Here is an 18,542-nt window from a genome sequence, read left to right as displayed (position 1 = left end):
TGTAGGTTAATTGGCTGGGTAAATATGTAAAAATTGTCCCTAGTGGGTGTAGGATAGTGTTAATGTACGGGGATCGCTGGGCGGCACGGACTTGGTGGGCTGAAAAGGCCCGTTTCCGGCTGTATATATATGATATGATATGATATTTTGGTTACAGACCTGAATGTTCTTTGGTACATTTTCACCTTCAATTCCAGGAATCTGAAGGCCTAGATTAGCTTTTGGTTCAAACCAGAAAGAGACCAACCATCGGATGACAGAAACACGAGCTGACAAAAATGCATCTTTTGTACAATATGTTACTTCATTAGTTTCTGGGTCTTTCTTTGTTATCACATAATATGGCTTCGATCGTAATTGTGGAACATCTGAAAAAAATGTAATTATAGTAAAATATTAGTTCAGTGCTAGATGGAATAGAAAAATAAACCCCAAATGAAACTTTGCCATTACATTCCTTCTTCCCTGAATATTGCAAAAATAATGCATTCATTCCTTTAAGTATGTTCCAATCTTCCACTTGATTTACCCACTGCAGCCATAGAAAAGTACCAGATTTCTATTATTGTGCATGTTAATAGTTCCTAAATTTTCCTCACCATATTGAAAGAAAACTAAACATTCTATATGTGAATAACATCTTGAAGTTTCAGACAGTTTTAAGATCATTAAGGAATTAGTATCTCTTCCTCAAAAACAATCAGAATTTTAAGTGTGAATGTCAGTTTTGAAAGACAACTCCTATTGTTACCAACAAGTGGAAAAAAATGCCCAGGATTTCAGGTAGCTTATTCACAAGTTAATTATCTTCCTTTTCACATTTAACTTGATACTTCATTTATTCTCTCAGTTCAGTCTTTCACTTCAGATTTAAGACCTACATTCATTTTGATTTATTTTCTCAGTATTTGTTTAAAAAAAATTGCCATGAAGCTTGATATATTGCCATCTTTTCATTTCATTCTGCTTTATCCCACCTCATCACATTTAGTTCCATTTATTTTTCTTCCATTCTTGGTAAATTCCTCTCATTCTAATACAAACTGAATTTTAAAAATACCCTACAAATTTTACATATTTGATTAACATTTATTCACTTATCAGATTGACACTTTAACATAGAAAATATTGAATCCCTGATATGGACAACTTGGACCTTCCAGTACCTTTGAAAGACTTGTGCTGGCCCAGCTGAAAAACATCACAAACCCCCTGCAGTTTTGGATACCGGGCCAATAGATCGGTAGGCCTTGGCCTACACTTCATCCACTCGCACCTAGACCGCAAGATCTATGCCAGGATTTTGTTTTGTAGACTTTACTCCTGCATTTAACACCATTGTGCCAGAGCTACTACACTCCAAACTCTCCCAGTTGACCGTGCCTGAACTTCACTGTGAGTGGATCATCAACTTCCTGACAGACAGGAAGCAGCATGTGAGGCTGGGAAAGCACATCTCGGACCCGCAGACCCTCAGCATAGGAGCACTGCAAGGCTGCGTACTCTCCCCTCTCCTTTACTCTGTCTACACCAACGACTGCACCTCCAAGGAGTCCTCTGTTAAGCTTCTCAAGTTCGCGGATGACACAACCCTGATTGGACTGATCCAGGATGGGGAGGAATCTGCCTACAGATAGGAAGTGACACAGCTGGTGTCCTGGTGCCATCGCAACAACCTGGAGCTCAATGCTCTTAAGACAGTGGAACTGATTGTAGACTTTAGGAGAGCTCCTCCTCCCCTCCCCCCACTCACCATCAACAATGCCACAGTCACATCTGTGGAGTCATTTAAGTTCCTTGGAACCATCATCTCCAAGGACCTTAAATGGGGGACCACCATCGACTCCAGTTATTCCAGTGGTAGTGATAAAATTTAAAACCGAAGTGAATCTGCGTTTACTTCATTTCACTGCCATCTTTCCTTCTCCCTACAAATATGCTGATATAAAATGCAATATTCAATTTACTTTTTTATTTAATTTCTTCCATGCTGCTTCCAAAGTTATCTTAGATTTAAAATTGCCTGCGTCAACACCTAACACAAAATATAAAAGAAAAATACTACAGTGTCAATGTAAACCCATGCTAAATAAATAACACAAAAATGGGCTCTGATGGGGAGAAACATGTCAGTACATTTACCACATCACTGAAAGTTTGTGGCACACCTTTGTTCCCGTACACATGGTTTATTTTGCAAAACCAATTAAAGAAAGGTTTATCTTAGCATACAAATTCCTTAGATAGCACATACTTGTTTTCAACAAATACCACGCAAGAACCAAAATAATCTGAGTGGTTTATAGTGTACAATGCGTCAGGCTATTTGGATAGTATTTAGAAAATAAAAATTACACGCCACTCAATGGGCAAAGTGGCAAATTTCTGCATTGCAGGATTCAAAGTCTCATTAAAGTACAAAAAAGAGGATGCCAGGGTCTTAGAATTCAGTTAAGGTTTTTAAGCAAACTTTATTTCAAAGAAACGAATCATAATTCTATGCACGGTCATGGCATCCCAATTTATAGATAAACTACTTTCCATCAGTTAAAGCAAGTAGTGAATTATAATCCTTACTGGCCTTTAAAAGGAACAAGCTAAAAGAGAAAATGTTTTTTTACTCCTGTTTCATATATAAAGGCAAAATTAATCTCAGCAGTAACTCTCATTGAGCAAATGTTTTCTATTTAATTGAAGTAAACCATATCCATGTACTACGCATAATCTTAAAGTAACAATATCATACAAGATAGAAGAAAACTAAACCTGACAAAACTAAAGACTAAATATAAATAATATTGCTTGAAAATATTCACTGTTCAATATATCACAATCTAGGGCAGTAATTATCACACAAGTCTAGTTCATGCAGGTACAGTCTGACAAATAAACGAGAAAAAAAAGTTTTTTTTTTACCAAGAATTGGATTAAATAAACTTGTCTCCCATGAAAAATTTGGGAAAATGTGAGGCAGATAGTACTTCTTGAAATTTGCAAATAAGAATGCAAACCCTTTCTCCTGATTTCCTTTGTCTTTCCATTCTAATCCCTTTGCCTGTAAAGAAATACACAAGATACAACATTTCTTTAATTTTGTTGATATTGATTAATGTAAAGCAGAGAAGATAAAAAGAGAGAGAACCTTAAAATTACATCAATGCTATCAAACAAATACCATTTTCATCACAAACCTGACTGGAAATTCCGTAAGAAATGGGGCAGCACATATGATAAAGGCTCAAGATACACATTGATTTCAGCACATTTCATCCTAAATTTGTCAACCTACAGTAAAATTTCAGAAGTTGCATGTGGCCTTTGTTCAGTTTTTTTTTTAAAGCCTGGAGCATGGCAATTTCTCTAGACTTAATTCACCATTGAGAGTCTCTGCTATTTGCTGTTTAAGAAAACTCTTAAAATATATATTTTTAAATATAAAGATGGAAGGACACTAGGCACGTAAAAGCCTTTGGACTGGATTCTGGGTTCACAACTTACTGCTAACCTGAAAGAAAGCAGCCCATAATGATCTAATAATGTCTTCCAAATGCTAGATGGTGACAAGCATGGTTCCATGGACATCATGTTATCAAGCAAATGTAATGTCAAAGTGTTTCAACTGCCAAATAAGGGAAGAAAAAATAAAATTTGCTAAAGGGATTTTATGGAAAGTATGAATAATGGCATATACAAACAGGACAGAAACTAAAATGATTTATAATACATGAAATTTATGATAATTTGAAATATTTATTTAAAAATATTTATTTAAAGAAACTCTTATTTAAAAGAGTTACAAATCACATATGTTTTAAAGATTGGAATGTTCTATTAACATTTAGACATCATGCAAGCACATGATGAAAATATTTTATAGCAAGCTTACTTTAAGGATTTATCAGTGTAGTGGAAAGGCAGAATACCGAAGCGGACATAGGATGACAGCAACTTAATGTTTTTGCATTAAAATATGCATGTGTGGTGATTCTAAAGTTATTGACAGTTTTATCTGTAGTGAGGCCGAATACTAGTTTTGTTGTAAATACATAAAATCCAGGTTTTATCACATTTTATTTTTAAATAAATATTTTAATAATATTTTTTAGTTCTGCAAATAAAGTAAACCCTTGTTTTAATGGATTCCTCTATAATGGATTTTGGTTATAGCGGACGGACCTGCCGACACCACCCTGGCCTGCACCGCCACCCCAGCCCCGGCTTCCGGCACCACCTCGAGTCGCAGGGTACACAAGCGTGCCCTTCCTCACCCACCGCACGGTCCAATTAATGCGGCGGTTGTTGCGGCTTAGGTTCTAGCTCCTGGGGACAGCTCTTTATTCAGGCCGCTGCCAGACAGGACACGCTCGGTCACCGTGAGGCTCCCTCCCCTCTCACCAGCTGCTGTTTCCTGTCGCTGTGCATTTAAAAACCACCACATCTGCACTGTTTCATGCCAGTTTCCACATATTTGGGATATGTAAATATAATGAAATAAAAACTTTTCAGGAATTGGGGGAGGGGGTGAGAACACTTGCCATAGCCAGCACAAGTTTTGTAAATTTTGCACTTGGATAACTGATAGTATCCGAAGTAGATACACCAGGTCCAAATATTTCTTCTCTTGACACTTCTACTTTTGGAAATGTACTTGACTACAGATGGAAATTTCCCCCAAATTATTTCATTTGACAGCACAAATTAACTGGCTTGCAGATCCACATTTTATTTGGCTTTGTTGGCAGTTCAGTACACATCTGCTGATATTTCACAGCATAAGTGCCAGATACTTTTGGGGCTCCTATGCAAATACTGAAATTCCAAACTTATAAGCAGAGTTCCAATGGCAATTTATCAGTTATGCATTGCTATCGAAGCATGGCAGAGCAGCAGCCTGCTGAGATAATGCTGCGAATGTGATCTTGGATAATGTGCCACGTTTGGCCGAATGCAGAGTTCGTGAGACCGCTGCTTTGAATGAAGATTTGGGGGGCTACAGAGTAGAAAATATTCACTAAAATAAATTAAGTAAAAAGAAAAAATGCTGGAAATACTAGAACATTAGGAGAGAGAAATAGAGTTAAGATTTCAGGTCAATTCCCATTCATCAGAACTAGAGAGAAAGTAGATTTATTTTATGAACTTTTCTAATGCAATTTAAAATTTTAGAAAGAAGACAAGTATTTTGGAGATTTTTAAATGACTTAATTAGTATTGAAATTGTTTAAAACGTTTATGAGAATGTTCAAAACCCATTTTTGAAAAATTAGTCACTGCTCAGGTCTGGAGAAGATGCATTCAATGGTATGGAGAATGTTGGTACCGAGTGCAGGCTGCAGTCCCCAGTTTGGAAGGTGAGGGACACTGCATCCTGGCATTATCAATAAAGAGACCATAATAGCTAAGTTATGGATATTCAGATTTTTTTAAAGTATTTGAAAGATTTACTTAGCTCTCAGTGCAATCAAGATGCTGCTAAGGGGTGCAAAGAAATAATTCACCAATACATAATGCTTGCAAATAAACATTCTTCGTTAATTATTTTCTCTCAACTCTGGCCAATTTGCAGTTGATTTCTTAAGTATCTCACACATGCCAACCATCAGTTCCAAACCAACAGCACTTTATAATAGAGTACAGGTTCAATGGGTTTCGTGACCTGACTTCAGATGCATAACCCACTGATATCAAAAACTTTTCAAAAAAGTGTTCAAGAGATTCAAGAGTGCTCTACATTAGAGAAATAAAAATATAGCTGAAAATCATAATGCACACACCGTTCCTTCCCTCACCCTGCTACAAAAATCTACAAAAGATTCCATGCCTTTCATCCTCCACTCCTTTCAAAGCATTTCTAAAGATGGAGCCTGGTCGCTGCCAAAGCAAAACCTCCCTTTCTATGGGCTATTCCATTGTTTCTTAAAACGAACAGAATGCATCAGCAACATGGAAGAGAACAGAGTGTTTGGGAGTGAAAAAAATATGTTTGTCAAAAAGTGACATTTAGACGAACACTAACAGATATCGGGGATCAATTTGCCTACTCGTGGCTTCTATATCTAAACTTTAAAGAGGAAAACCAAAAATGAAAACAAATCCAGGTAATATTGGTAATTGACAAAAGGAAATCCAGGAGTTAGTGTAGTAGTAGAAACAATATGCATTTGGCCCCTAACAGGGTTAGTCAGGTTAGTACAATAAAGTGTCTACCTGGATTACCATATATTTTAGCAGAGCATCGAGAAAGTAGCTTGTAAGATCATCTTGTCCTTTATCTCCTGATTGTGGGGGTACAAGAGGAGTGATTTCTTCTGGTGTGACTTGTGCTGTCAGGCAAATATAAAAGTACAACACTAATAATGTGCCACAAATCTTTCTGTAGTATATTTAAATGCCAAGAAAATCAATCAACATTTTAGAACCAGCAAATCCAACCTCAAAACATGCTTAATGTCAGTGTTTTTATTGATGATCATTACTTACTAACCACATTAAGTACACCACACTAATTACTGGATAATTATTAGCTTTTTGCCACATTCAATAAATAAGTAATATGTGGTACATATAAATTTTCCTCTACAATCTTGATGGGGCATTTGGCTTTGGTTCAGAGTGCACATGAAACAGCTTTTTTTAAATCCAATGCATTGCATTATGGTCAACAATGTACATTAACAATGCAATGCATTCAAAGATCTTTCATGAGACTATTTAAGAAAGTGACAGTAAGTGATTCTAGAGATTTAAAAAATTAATCTACTTTTACCAAGTTTAAGGCATAACTTGAAGGGGACAGAGGGTGAATGAACCATGAGGTTTAGGAAGCTGATAGACAGAAAACATTTTCTTTTAAAAGGTAATTGGAATATTGAAATGTAGATTCAGTTGCCAAGACCAAAATAAAATTATTAATTAGTTCACCATTTGGAAAGCTTTTGTACATTGTTTTAATGTGCTACTTGATACTACACTTTGCTGATGATTGAGACCAGATCATTAGATTTAGCTAAATTGGATTTGTCCTTTTTTTTTTGCTCATCTTGGGAATTTTCCAAAGCTTGGTTGATGCAACTATACTGAAACACACAGCAAGTTGCTGTTCTGGAATGCTAGTCTACAGCACTAGAGCCAAGATGTTTAAGGTCTCATATATTAGGCTAAATCACAAGAGACATAAGGCACGGAAATAGGCTTTTGTAATAGTGGAGACCATGGAAGGAAGTGGAGTTGCAACATCCATTCAAAACCTCTAAAGATGTTGGCAAATTTATCACTGTATCCACAGTCATTATATTGCCGCTTACTCTCCTCTTGGATTAACTTTGCATCTAAACTTTTATCATGATTCAATATGGATGCATTTTACCTATCCCCCTCACAAATCAATGCAGCAGACTGTAAATAGCTGATGCCCAAGCAGTGATTCTTAATATATTCATACTCCATTTTCTAAACATAAACCAAGCTATGTTACTACCTCAGCCCCAATTTCAAAAAGCTTATTTTTACATAATATTGTGTGGTGCCTTAAAACCTTTGAATATCCACACATACAACATCCATTGGGTTTCCCCTATCACTCGTATAATTACAAGCCCAAAAATACAACTGCTCTTTCATAGATCGTTGTCAAATCCCTGATTTTTAAAAAACTAAATGCCCAATTACTGTGTCTCTTAAAATAATAGATTCTAGCAATCAGAATGGCTGACCTTTAGTTTTTGGTTTTCGCCCTCCCTTCTTTCCAATGGTCAACGACTGCTCTAAATTCCAACCAGATCTGGAAGATCAAAATCAATGCACCCATTGCACCTATAGCCACATCCATAAAGACCAGTTCAGGAATGATATTGTCGAGCTTGAAAGGGTTCAGAGAAGATTTACAAGGATATTGCCAGGACTAGAGAGCCTGAGCTATAGGGAAAGGTTGAGTAGGCTGGGACTCTATTCCTTGAAGCGCAGAAGGATGAGGGGTGATCTTATAGAGGTGTATAAATCATGAGAGGAATAAATCAGGTAGATACACAGAATCTCTTGCCCAGAGTGGGGGGAATCGAGGACCAGAGGACATAGGTTCAAGGTGAAATGGAAAAGATTTAACAGGATTTAACAAAGGGTGGTGGATGTAAGGAACAAGCTGCCAGAGATGGTAGTTGAGGCTGGGACTATCCCAACATTTAAGAAATAGTTAGACAGGTACATGGATCGGACAAGTTTAGAGGGATGTGGACCAAAAGCAGGCAGATGGGACTAGTGTAGCTGGGACATGTTGGCCGGTGTGGGCAAGTTGGGCCAAATCTATCACTCTATGACTCTATATTTAATGATGCTTTTAAAACCAACTTTTAATGTTTCTTGCTTCTTTCCTCATTGTACCAAATTTCTCATTCAAAATTTATAATCATCTCAATTAACTTACCACTTATTTAAACTAGAATACCGACATTATTTAAGTTATACATTGACCAAGCTGAATATAATTCATAATCATCTTGTAAACATTTCCCTTGCCATTCAGAAAACATGTTTCCATTTTACTGGGAGCAGTTAAAGTAGACCAATTTAGTCCAGCCATTGACAAATCAAATAAGTTTGAACAAATTGTTATACTCAAAGACAAAGGACACTGCGAACTCCTTAAGGCTAATAAATGAGCAGGAGCAACACGAGAATAAGTGGAATGAAATGAGTAACGGGTTGGAGAAGAACTGGAGGACAAGGTCTGGTTGGGACAATTTCCACACTAGTTTCTGCGCTTGTGTGTAAATACTTGTGGATTTTGTTTTTCTAAAAGGATACAAGGCATAGACTATTTTCTAAATGGGGAGAAAATCCAGAAGTCGGAGGTGCAAAGGGACTTGGGAATGCTGGTGCAGAATTCTCAAAAGATTAATCTGCAAGTCGAATCGGTAGTAAAGAAGGCAAATGCAATGCTAGCATTTATTTCAAGAGGGATAGAATACAAAATCATGCTGAGGCTCTATAAGGCGTTGGTAAGGCTGCATTTGCAGTATTGTGAGCAATTTTCACAAGTTCGCAAGTTATGGGAGCAGAATTAGGCCATTCGGCCAGGGAGTCTATTCCGCCATTCAATCATGGCTGATCTCTGCCTCCTCATCCCATTTTCTTGCCTTCTCCCCATAACCCATTCTAATCTATGCCTTTAATCATTCTGTAAGTTTCAATGAAGTCCTCCCTCAACCTTCTAAACTCAAGCGAGTAGAGGCCCAGTGCTGCAAATGCTCATCATATGCTAATCCACTAATTCCTAGAAGCATTCTTGCAAATGTCCTCTGGATCCTTTCCAAAGCCAGCACATCCTTCCTCTGATATGGGGCCCAAATTTGCTCACAGAACTCCAAATGCGGCCTGAGCCTTATAGAGCCTCAGCACCATTTTGGGCACCATATCGGAGGAAGGATATGCTGGCCCTGGAAATGGTCCAGAGGTTTACGAGAACAATCCCAGTAATGTGTTAACATATGATGAGCGTTTGATGGCACTGGGGCTGCAGTTGCTGGTTTAGAAGAATGAGGGGTGGACCTCATTGAAACGTACCAAATAGTGAAAGGCTTGGATAGAGTGGATGTGGAGATGTTTCCAATAGTGGGAGAGTCTAGGACTAGAGGTCATAGCCTCAGAATTAAAGGAAGGAGATGCTTTATTTCGTCAGAGGGTGGTGAATCTGTGGAATTCTTTGCCACCGAAGGCTGTGGAGGCGTTGTCAATGGATATTTTTACAGCAGCAATAGATAGATCTTTGATTAATACAGGTGTCAGGGATTATGGGGAGAAGGCAGGAGAATGGAGTTAGGAGGGAGAGATATATCAGCCATGTTTGAAAGGTGGAGTAGACTTGATGGGCCAAATGGCCTAATTCTGCTCCTATCCCATGAAGAACCAGAAAATGCCAGACTCACTCAGTCGATTAAGCGGAAACAAAATATACATTTCAGGTAAATGATCCTTCATCAGAACTGAAAAAGTGAGAAAACAAGTGTGTTTTAAGGCACAGAAGGATGCCTGTGTTTGGCTGCAGACCTAAATTCGCAATGTAACTCTTACTTTAAATATCGGCACTGGGAAACGGAAAAAGAAAGAACAATTTGAAATATTCAAAATAATCTTGTCTTTCAATGTGCAATTTTTCTGTGATATTGCATCACCAATTGGAGCCCAACTTAACACTGGCAAATGAGGCCAAGTGTGAATTCATAAGCCTTTTACTTCATATTCAGACACGTTTGGAAAATTACTCAAGCTTTAAATTCACAATAGCAGTACTTATCTTTGTAATTGTTCTTTATAATAGCTCAATTTAGAAAAGACGAGTGAAAGACCCCAACCGGCCCCAACGTACTAAGTTCTTACTTTCCTGAAGGTGAAGTGGAGAGTTAATTAGATTGTCCAACGTTCGAGGCCCATGCTCAGATTGCAGAGCTGGAAAGCCAGGGATAAGGCAGGCATAAATCAGTAGCTGTTCTTCAGTACAATTGTGTTGGAGTGCTTGCATCCACAACAAAAAGAGGCGTACACCTTCCCTTCGAATCTGAAATGGATAGAAAGAACTTTTAATATTATAGAGATTCAAATTATTGATTCAAAAATCCCCAAAGTTTTCGTGTGTCAGTTAATTTTTTAGGAAACATTATATAACCAATAAAATTCAGATCATAATGAAATGTTTAAAGAAATCTAAACCAAATGTTGCTCGTAGGTCTTATGTTCTTGAGAAGTGTCATGATTTTACAACATAGTAAAAAGTACGTTTCAAAAAATCTATATTCCACAAAAACAGCCATCCAATCTCTGAAGACAGAAATAGCTTCAGAATAACAATCTTTATGGCAAAATAGTCATTATTTTCATCCCCCATTACTAACATCAAAAGGACAAACATGGGATAAATATACATGTGCCAACCAAATTGGGTTTCAGGACATTTCCAATCACATCTTAAAAAAAACAACAAAAACATGCAAAACCTTCAGGGAGTTCCCAACATGAAGAAGTTTCTTTAAAATCAAGCCTGCAAAATAAAAGGAAAGCAATATTTGCAACAAAGAAAAGAAAATACACTCCAAACACAGCACAGTTTTAGGGCAAATTGTCCAAGCTCTCGGTCAGACTTGATAAATGCTTGTAATCAAGTCCTTGGCATTTACTCTTTTACTCTTGGTGACCTTTGGACCCCATGACATTATTTTTATTGTCAAAAGGAAAAGGAAAGACCACCACACAAAAAAAACTGAGTCTTAAAATTCCTGCTTTCTATTGAGCAGATGATTCATTTAAATATCACTTTTTGAATTGTTCTAGTTACTTCATTGTAATACATCTGCTTTAAACATTTGATTCAAAGATGTCTGAAAAATGAAAATCTACAAATATAGTAAATGAATAAAATAGATTTACAGCAAGAAAATTTCCTTCATTAATCATCACAAAAACAAATATACATATTAACAACTCTATACATTTGATCTGATTAGATCTGGATTAATCAACAGTATTAACGAATTACCTCAAAAATAATCTTAGCCAGAAATTTTCATTGTGATGAAATGAAGGAATGCAATTTGCATTTTCAGTATTGACATTATTTAGGGATGTGTACGAATTAGACTATTGCAAAAGACTTAAAAAAAATATTTATCTTTTCCACATAGTAAATGCTTATGCAAATAAGTAATCAAGGAACTGTCAGGTCACCTATACTGTGGAACTGCCATCTGGTCTGAATTCTTTCCGGAAGATGTTGCAAAATTTTCTGCAAAACAAGAGTTCGATTTGGATCAAGGTTCGCTCTTTCCAGAAAAAAACTGTTCCGAGAAACATTACTAGCAAGTTACTACAAGAAACATGCAGTTTTACCAAGTTTACCAAGTTACCAAGTAAAACTACAGAAATGTGAATGTCAAGTTTTTGATTATTTTAACATAAAACTCAAATCTATATTGAGGAAAAAAATGCAGCAGCAATAGATAGATTCAATAGTACAAATCTCATAACAGAAACTGTGGTTAGACATTTTTTTAAAAACTATGAATTTTCTTTTTTGTGTATACATTTATAATTATATAGTAAAAGCACATAAAAACAGCACACTCAAAAAAATATCATCTTAAACTCTGGGGACTCAATTCAAATTTGTCCAGATTATACAGAGGGTTCTTCTGCGCCACTATAATTTGTAAAATAAAATGTATCAAGTTTGTTTAAGACCCCAAATCATTTATATGGCAACGATTAGCAACATTACTCAGAGCCCACAAATGATTACTACTTTTAACATTTCCATCACTAATGAATGTAACTTCCTGGTCCACTCGTCCCTTCCCAAGCAAACCACCCCCCTCCGCAGGTACTTTCCCCAGCAACCGCAGGAGATGCAACACCTGTCCCTTTCCCTCCACCCTCGACTTCATCCAAGGACCCAAACAGTCTTTCCAGGTGAGGCAGAGGTTCACCTGCATATCCTCCAACATCATCTATTGTTCCAGATGTAAATTTCTCTACATCAGTGAGACCAAGCGCTGGCTCGGCGATCGTTTCGCTCAACACCTCCGCTCAGTCCGCCTTAACGAACCTGATCTCCCGGTGGCTCAGCACTTCAACTCCCCCTCCCATTCCCAATCTGACCTTACTGTCTTGGGCCTCCTCTATTGTCACAGTGAGGCCCAGTGCAAATTGGAGGAATAACATCTCATATTTCGCTTGGGCAGTTTACACCCCAGCGGTATGAACACTGGCTTCTCTAACTTCAGATAGTTCCTCTGTCCCACTCGTTCCGCTCCCCCTTCCCAGTTCTCCCACTAGTCTTCCTGTCTCCTACTACATCCTATGGCAGAGAATTCCACAGACTCACCACTCTCTGTGTGAAGAAATGTTTTCTCATCTCAGTCCTAAAAGATGAGAAATGAGAAACTTCTGATGAACTTCTCACTTCTGCCATGGCACTGAACCCCTTTCTTCTCTCCTAACCCCGTTCTGTTTATGACGTCTTGACCCCAACACTTTTTTGTCCAATCTTTTATCATCATTTACAACAATTAGAATGCAGTTCATCTCTAATCTCTACACATACCATGGGACGTCTCTAATTTCTGCACATAATATCAAGGGAAATTAATTAGGTGTAGAATAGAATCATGGATCTTTTAACATAAAGTCAACAAAATTAAATAACATTCCCAGCACTTGAATGCCTATTTTAAGTGAATAAAAAGAAAAGATTACAAAACAACTGTAGCACAATATTGAGAAAGGAAAAAGTGGTAGAAAGATCATCAGTATGATTGACCATTATAGACAAAAAAAAAACATTGTTTGTCTCAAGATGTCAAATAAATGAATCTTTTTATAAAATAAAACATTAACATTCACCAATTTCAAATACTCTTACCTCAAAAATAAAAAGAATAGAATCCAATTCTTCCCTCTGTGATTTGTGACCTGAAACAAGATTAAATACATCAAATAACATGCAAAATATTTTGGAAACTAAGATTTACTAGCTACTAAATATTTCATCCTGGCACCATCCAACTGTGCAATATAAAACTCTAAATTACAGCACAAAGATTTGTCCTCAGGGAAAATCAGAACTTTGGTTTTATTTGTAGTTTAAAATCCTCATTAAATCTGCTAACCACTGGCAAAATACAATACATATATAGATATATTCACTTTGAGAAGGACTCATGCAAACCCCAATTATGCCATTAAAAAACCCCAGGAATTATCGAGTACAATAGCAACTTGAAAATAACAGCAAATAATACATAGCTTCATTAAGAAAAGTTGCAAGAACAGACAACCTAAGTATTCAGAGTATTACCACAGTGTCAGATGAAATAGTTAATTTGAGCGAAATAGTTAATATCGGCGAAACCAAGCGCAGGCTCGGCGATCGCTTCGCTGAACACCTGCGCTCGGTCCGCATTAACGCAACTGATCTCCCGGTGGCCCAGCACTTTAACTCCCCCTCCCATTCCCAGTCTGACCTCTCTGTCATGGGCCTCCTCCAGCGCCATAGTGAGGCTCGCCGGAAATTGGAGGAGCAGCACCTCATATTTCGCCTGGGCAGTTTGCGGCCCGGTGGTATGAACGTTGACTTCTCCAACTTCAGATAGCTCCTCTGTCCCTCCCTTCCCCTCCTCCTTCCCAGATCTCCCTCTATCTTCCTGTCTCCACCTATATCCTTCCTTTGTCCCACCCCCGACATCAGTCTGAAGAAGGGTCTCGACCCGAAACGTCACCCATTCCTTCTCTCCCGAGATGCTGCCTGACCTGCTGAGTTACTCCAGCAATTTGTGAATAAAAAAATAGTTAATTTGAGCGTTGACAGAAGAACTTTAACTTGTACAAAAATGAATTATTGTCCAAAACATGAGTCAATTCCATTCTTTCCTCAAGTGACTCAATTAGTGAAAGTGATAACCTTTCGAATGACAATTGGTGCCCAGAGTTTGATGATGTCGAAGTGGGCCCATTCTTGAAATTATGTTTCACACATTGCAGTCCTCCAATATTGCCACATTGAAACGTTTTAACACCACAATAATACTGTTTAAAAAACTATTTATGCCATCTGCCCGTTATAGCATTTTCTTTTGATTTCTGCTTGAAGCATGTGAGATACTTCTTAACTTGGTTCTAAAAAGACGCACATTGCAAGAACGATCGTGATATCAAAATAAAAAAATCTTAAAAAGTTAAAAACATTAGCTTGCACATTACAACGCATTCTCCAAGAGACAGCAGTGGAAGAAAACTAAATGCCATTCAGATGTCATTTCTGTTTTATTAAATGTTCCTGCCAGGAGAGGCTGGTGGGGGAGGAGAGGGAAGCGGGGATGGATCCACCACACCCTCGAGGTCAGCTGTGGGAGTCAACAGTGGACGGGCGAGGAGAGGGAAGTTGGTTCGCTGGTTGAGGAAGGCGAGGGCTGGAGGCCCGCAGCAGCCTACGGCTTGCCTGGATCAGATCTGCTCATAACAATTGGAGCGTGGACTGGACTTGCAAAAGTGGCATCAATACATGGCGACTCTTGCACGCGGCTCAGTAGACTAATTTTCTACAATTGCTTATTGGGAATATATGGCAATATCCTACTGGCCTCTTTGTTAGAAAATAATTTCACTGTGCATTTGTACTTTACATATGTGACAACAAAGCATCATTGAACCATATGTGGGTCATAGAACACCAATGCTCTCAAACGTTGTTTATTTTTCCCCCCTTAGATTTATAAGGATACCAGCACAATAAACCCAGAAATATCTATTCAAATCTATAATTGTTTAATTTATGTATTTGAGTACAACTCACAAAGTTGCTTTGCATCCTTCAGTCCAGTTAGCTTGATTGTACTGAATTAATCAAGTTGGGAGAATACCATATGATAGAAGAGCAGAATTAGGCTATTTGGCCCATCAAGTCCACTCTGCCATTCGATTATGGTTGATCTATTTTTCCCTCAACCCCATTCTCCTGCCTTCTCCCCATAATATAAGACGCCCTTACTAATCAAGAACCTATCAATCTCTGCTTTAAAAATATCAAAAGCTTTGGCAATAAATTCCACAGATTCATCTCCTTTTGGCTAAAGAAATTCCTCCTGACCTCCATTCTAAACTCGCATACTTTATTCTGACTATTTGCTCTCTTGTTCTACTCTCCCATGACTGGTAACATCCTTCCCATGCCCATTCTATCCAAGCCCTTCATTATTTGGTAGGTTTCGATGAGATCCCCCCTGGTGCTTTTAAACTACAGCGAGTACAGACCCAGAGCCAGCAAAGCGCCTCATACGTTAACCCAATCATCCCCGCTATAATTCTCGTAAACCTCCTCCTCTGGACCCGCTCTAATGCCAGCACATCCTTCCTCAGATATGGAGGCCAAAACTGCACACAACATTCTAAATGTGGTCTCAACAGCACCTTATAAAGCCTCAGCATTACATATTTGCTTTTATATTCCTGTCCTCTCAAAATGAATGCTAACATTGCATTTGCCTATCTTTTCACTGACTCAACCTGCAAATTAACCTTTTGGGAAACCTACACCAACACTCCCAAGTACCTTTGCACCTCTGATTTATGAATATTCTCCCCATTTAGAAAGTAGCCCATGTCTTTACTCCTTCTAGCAAAGTGCACGACGGAACACTTTGCTACGCTGTATTTCATTTCCCACTTTTTTCCCCACTTTCCCAACCTGTCCAAGTCCTTCTGCAGACTCTCCGCATCCTCTACCCTACCTGCCCCTCCCTCCACCTACCTTTGTATCATCTGCAAACTTGGCCACAAAGCAGATCATTAACATATAACTTGAAAAATGGCAGACCCGACACAGACCCCCATGGAACACCGCTAGTCAATGAGAACGAACCAAAAAAAAACCTTTTATTTCCACCCTTTGCCTTCTGCCACAGACAAACTTTTATCCATGCTAATACCTTGCCTCCAAAACCATGGCTGCTCTGGTATTGTCTGGCTATCTATCGTGCTCATTACTTCCTGAATTCTTCAACAGATTTATCAGGCAAGATCCCCCATGCTGACTTCAGCTTATTTTATCATGTGCTTCCAGATATCTTGAAATCTCATCCTTAAAATGCAACCACAGAAGTCAGACTGACTGGACTATAATTTATTTTCTTTTGCCTTGTTCCCTTTTTAAACAGATAAGTTACATTTGTGATTTTCTAGTTCTCTGGAACCATCCCTAGTGATTCTTGAAAAATCACTATAAATGACTCCACAATCTCAACAGTTAACTCTTTCAGAACCCTGGGGTGTAGTCCATTTGGTCTGGGTGATTTATCCACCTTCAGACCTTTCAGCTTCCCAAGCATCTTCTCCTCAGTTATAGCAACTGCACTCAATTCTGCCCCCTGACTCACTTGAAATTCTGGCACATTGCTGGTGTCTTCCACTGTGAAGACCGATACAAAAAAAAACATGTTCAGTTCATCTACCATTTCTTTGTTCCCCATTACTACTTCTCCAGTGTCATTTGTTCTCCATTACTACTTCTCCAGTGTACAAAACTGAGTGGTAGTGTGAACTGTGAGGAAGATGCTATGAGGTTGCAGGGTGACTTGGACAGGTTGTGTGAGTGGGCGAATGCATGGCAGATGCAGTTTAATGTAGATAAGTGTGAGGTTATCCACTTTGGTGGTAAGAATAGGAAGGCAGAGTATTATCTGAATGGTGTCAAGTTAGGAAAAGGGGACGTACAACGAGATCTGGGTGTCCTAGTACATCAGTCACTGAAAGGAAGCATGCAGGTACAGCAGGCAGTGAAGAAAGCCAATGGAATGTTGGCCTTCATAACAAGAGGAGTTGAGTATAGGAGCAAAGAGGTCCTTCTGCAGTTGTACAGGGCCCTAGTGAGACCGCACCTGGAGTACTGTGTGCAGTTTTGGTCTCCAAATTTGAGGAAGGATATTCTTGCTATTGAGGGCGTGCAGCGTAGGTTCACTAGGTTAATTCCCGGAATGGCGGGACTGTCGTATGTTGAAAGGCTGGAGCAATTAGGCTTGTATACACTGGAATTTAGAAGGATGAGGGGGGATCTTATTGAAACATATAAGATAATTAGGGGATTGGACACATTAGAGGCAGGAAACATGTTCCCAATGTTGGGGGAGTCCAGAACAAGGGGCCACAGTTTAAGAATAAGGGGTAGGCCATTTAGAACGGAGATGAGGAAGAACTTTTTCAGTCAGAGAGTGGTGCAGGTGTGTAATTCTCTGCCTCAGAAGGCAGTGGAGGCCAGTTCGTTGGATGCTTTCAAGAGAGAGCTGGATAGAGCTCTTAAGGATAGCGAAGTGAGGGGGTATGGGGAGAAGGCAGGAACGGGGTACTGATTGAGAGTGATCAGCCATGATCGCATTGAATGGCGGTGCTGGCTCGAAGGGCTGAATGGCCTACTCCTGCACCTATTGTCTATTGCACCTATTGTCTATTTCCAGCGGTCAAAGGGAAAATAGACAATAAAGAATGGGATTAAAAAGGCATGTAGTCAGAGTTATACAACATGGAAACAGGCACATCAGCCCAACTCACCAAACTGGACTGATTCCACAAGCTTGCACCTGGCTCATATGTGTCCAAACCTTTTCTATCCTGTCCAAGTGCCTTTTAAATGTCATATCTGTTCCTGCCTCTATAATTTCCTTCACCAGCATGTTCCATATACAAGCCATTTTCTGTGCAAAACGTTGTCCCTTAGATCTCTTTAAATTATTTCCTCTCTCCATGCACTCTAGTTTTAGACTCCCCAACCCCGGGGAAAGACTGTGGCTCTTCACCTGATCTGTAGCTCTAGATTTTACATCTCCATAAGGTCACCTTTCACCCTGCCACACACCAGGGAAAAAGGTCCTACTCTATCCAGCCTCTCCTTTAACTTAAACCCTCCAACCTGGTAACATCCTAGCAAATTATTTTTGTATTCTTTCCAATTTAATGATCATTTAAATATTGCTATAGCTTCTTTTAAAAAAAAAATTGGATTAGACCTGCCA

The 18,542-nt window shown here is 38.6% G+C and overlaps 1 protein-coding gene across 13 annotated transcripts in view; it reads right to left on the bottom strand.

Annotated features, from left to right (window-relative positions):
* ralgapa1 (Ral GTPase activating protein catalytic subunit alpha 1) overlaps positions 1–18,542 on the bottom strand; it is a 137,421-nt gene that overhangs the window by 110,725 nt on the left and 8,154 nt on the right. For 11 of the 13 annotated variants that reach the window (XM_078406557.1, XM_078406564.1, XM_078406559.1 and 8 more), the window contains exons 3-9: positions 13,406–13,455; positions 11,713–11,770; positions 10,986–11,029; positions 10,372–10,549; positions 6,208–6,323; positions 2,917–3,055; positions 160–368 (exon numbers count right to left, since the gene is read on the bottom strand). In XM_078406557.1, coding sequence (XP_078262683.1) covers positions 160–368; positions 2,917–3,055; positions 6,208–6,323; positions 10,372–10,549; positions 10,986–11,029; positions 11,713–11,770; positions 13,406–13,455 — 794 coding nt within the window. The remainder of the gene's footprint in view (positions 1–159; positions 369–2,916; positions 3,056–6,207; positions 6,324–10,371; positions 10,550–10,985; positions 11,030–11,712; positions 11,771–13,405; positions 13,456–18,542) is intronic. The other 2 variants (XM_078406558.1, XM_078406567.1) reach the window with 1 other exon arrangement.

Source organism: Rhinoraja longicauda, chromosome 10 (assembly GCF_053455715.1).
Source record: "Rhinoraja longicauda isolate Sanriku21f chromosome 10, sRhiLon1.1, whole genome shotgun sequence".
NCBI lineage: Eukaryota > Metazoa > Chordata > Chondrichthyes > Rajiformes > Arhynchobatidae > Rhinoraja > Rhinoraja longicauda.
The sequence above is the reverse complement of the archived record's forward strand: the minus strand, read 5'-3'. Positions and strand labels throughout refer to the sequence as shown.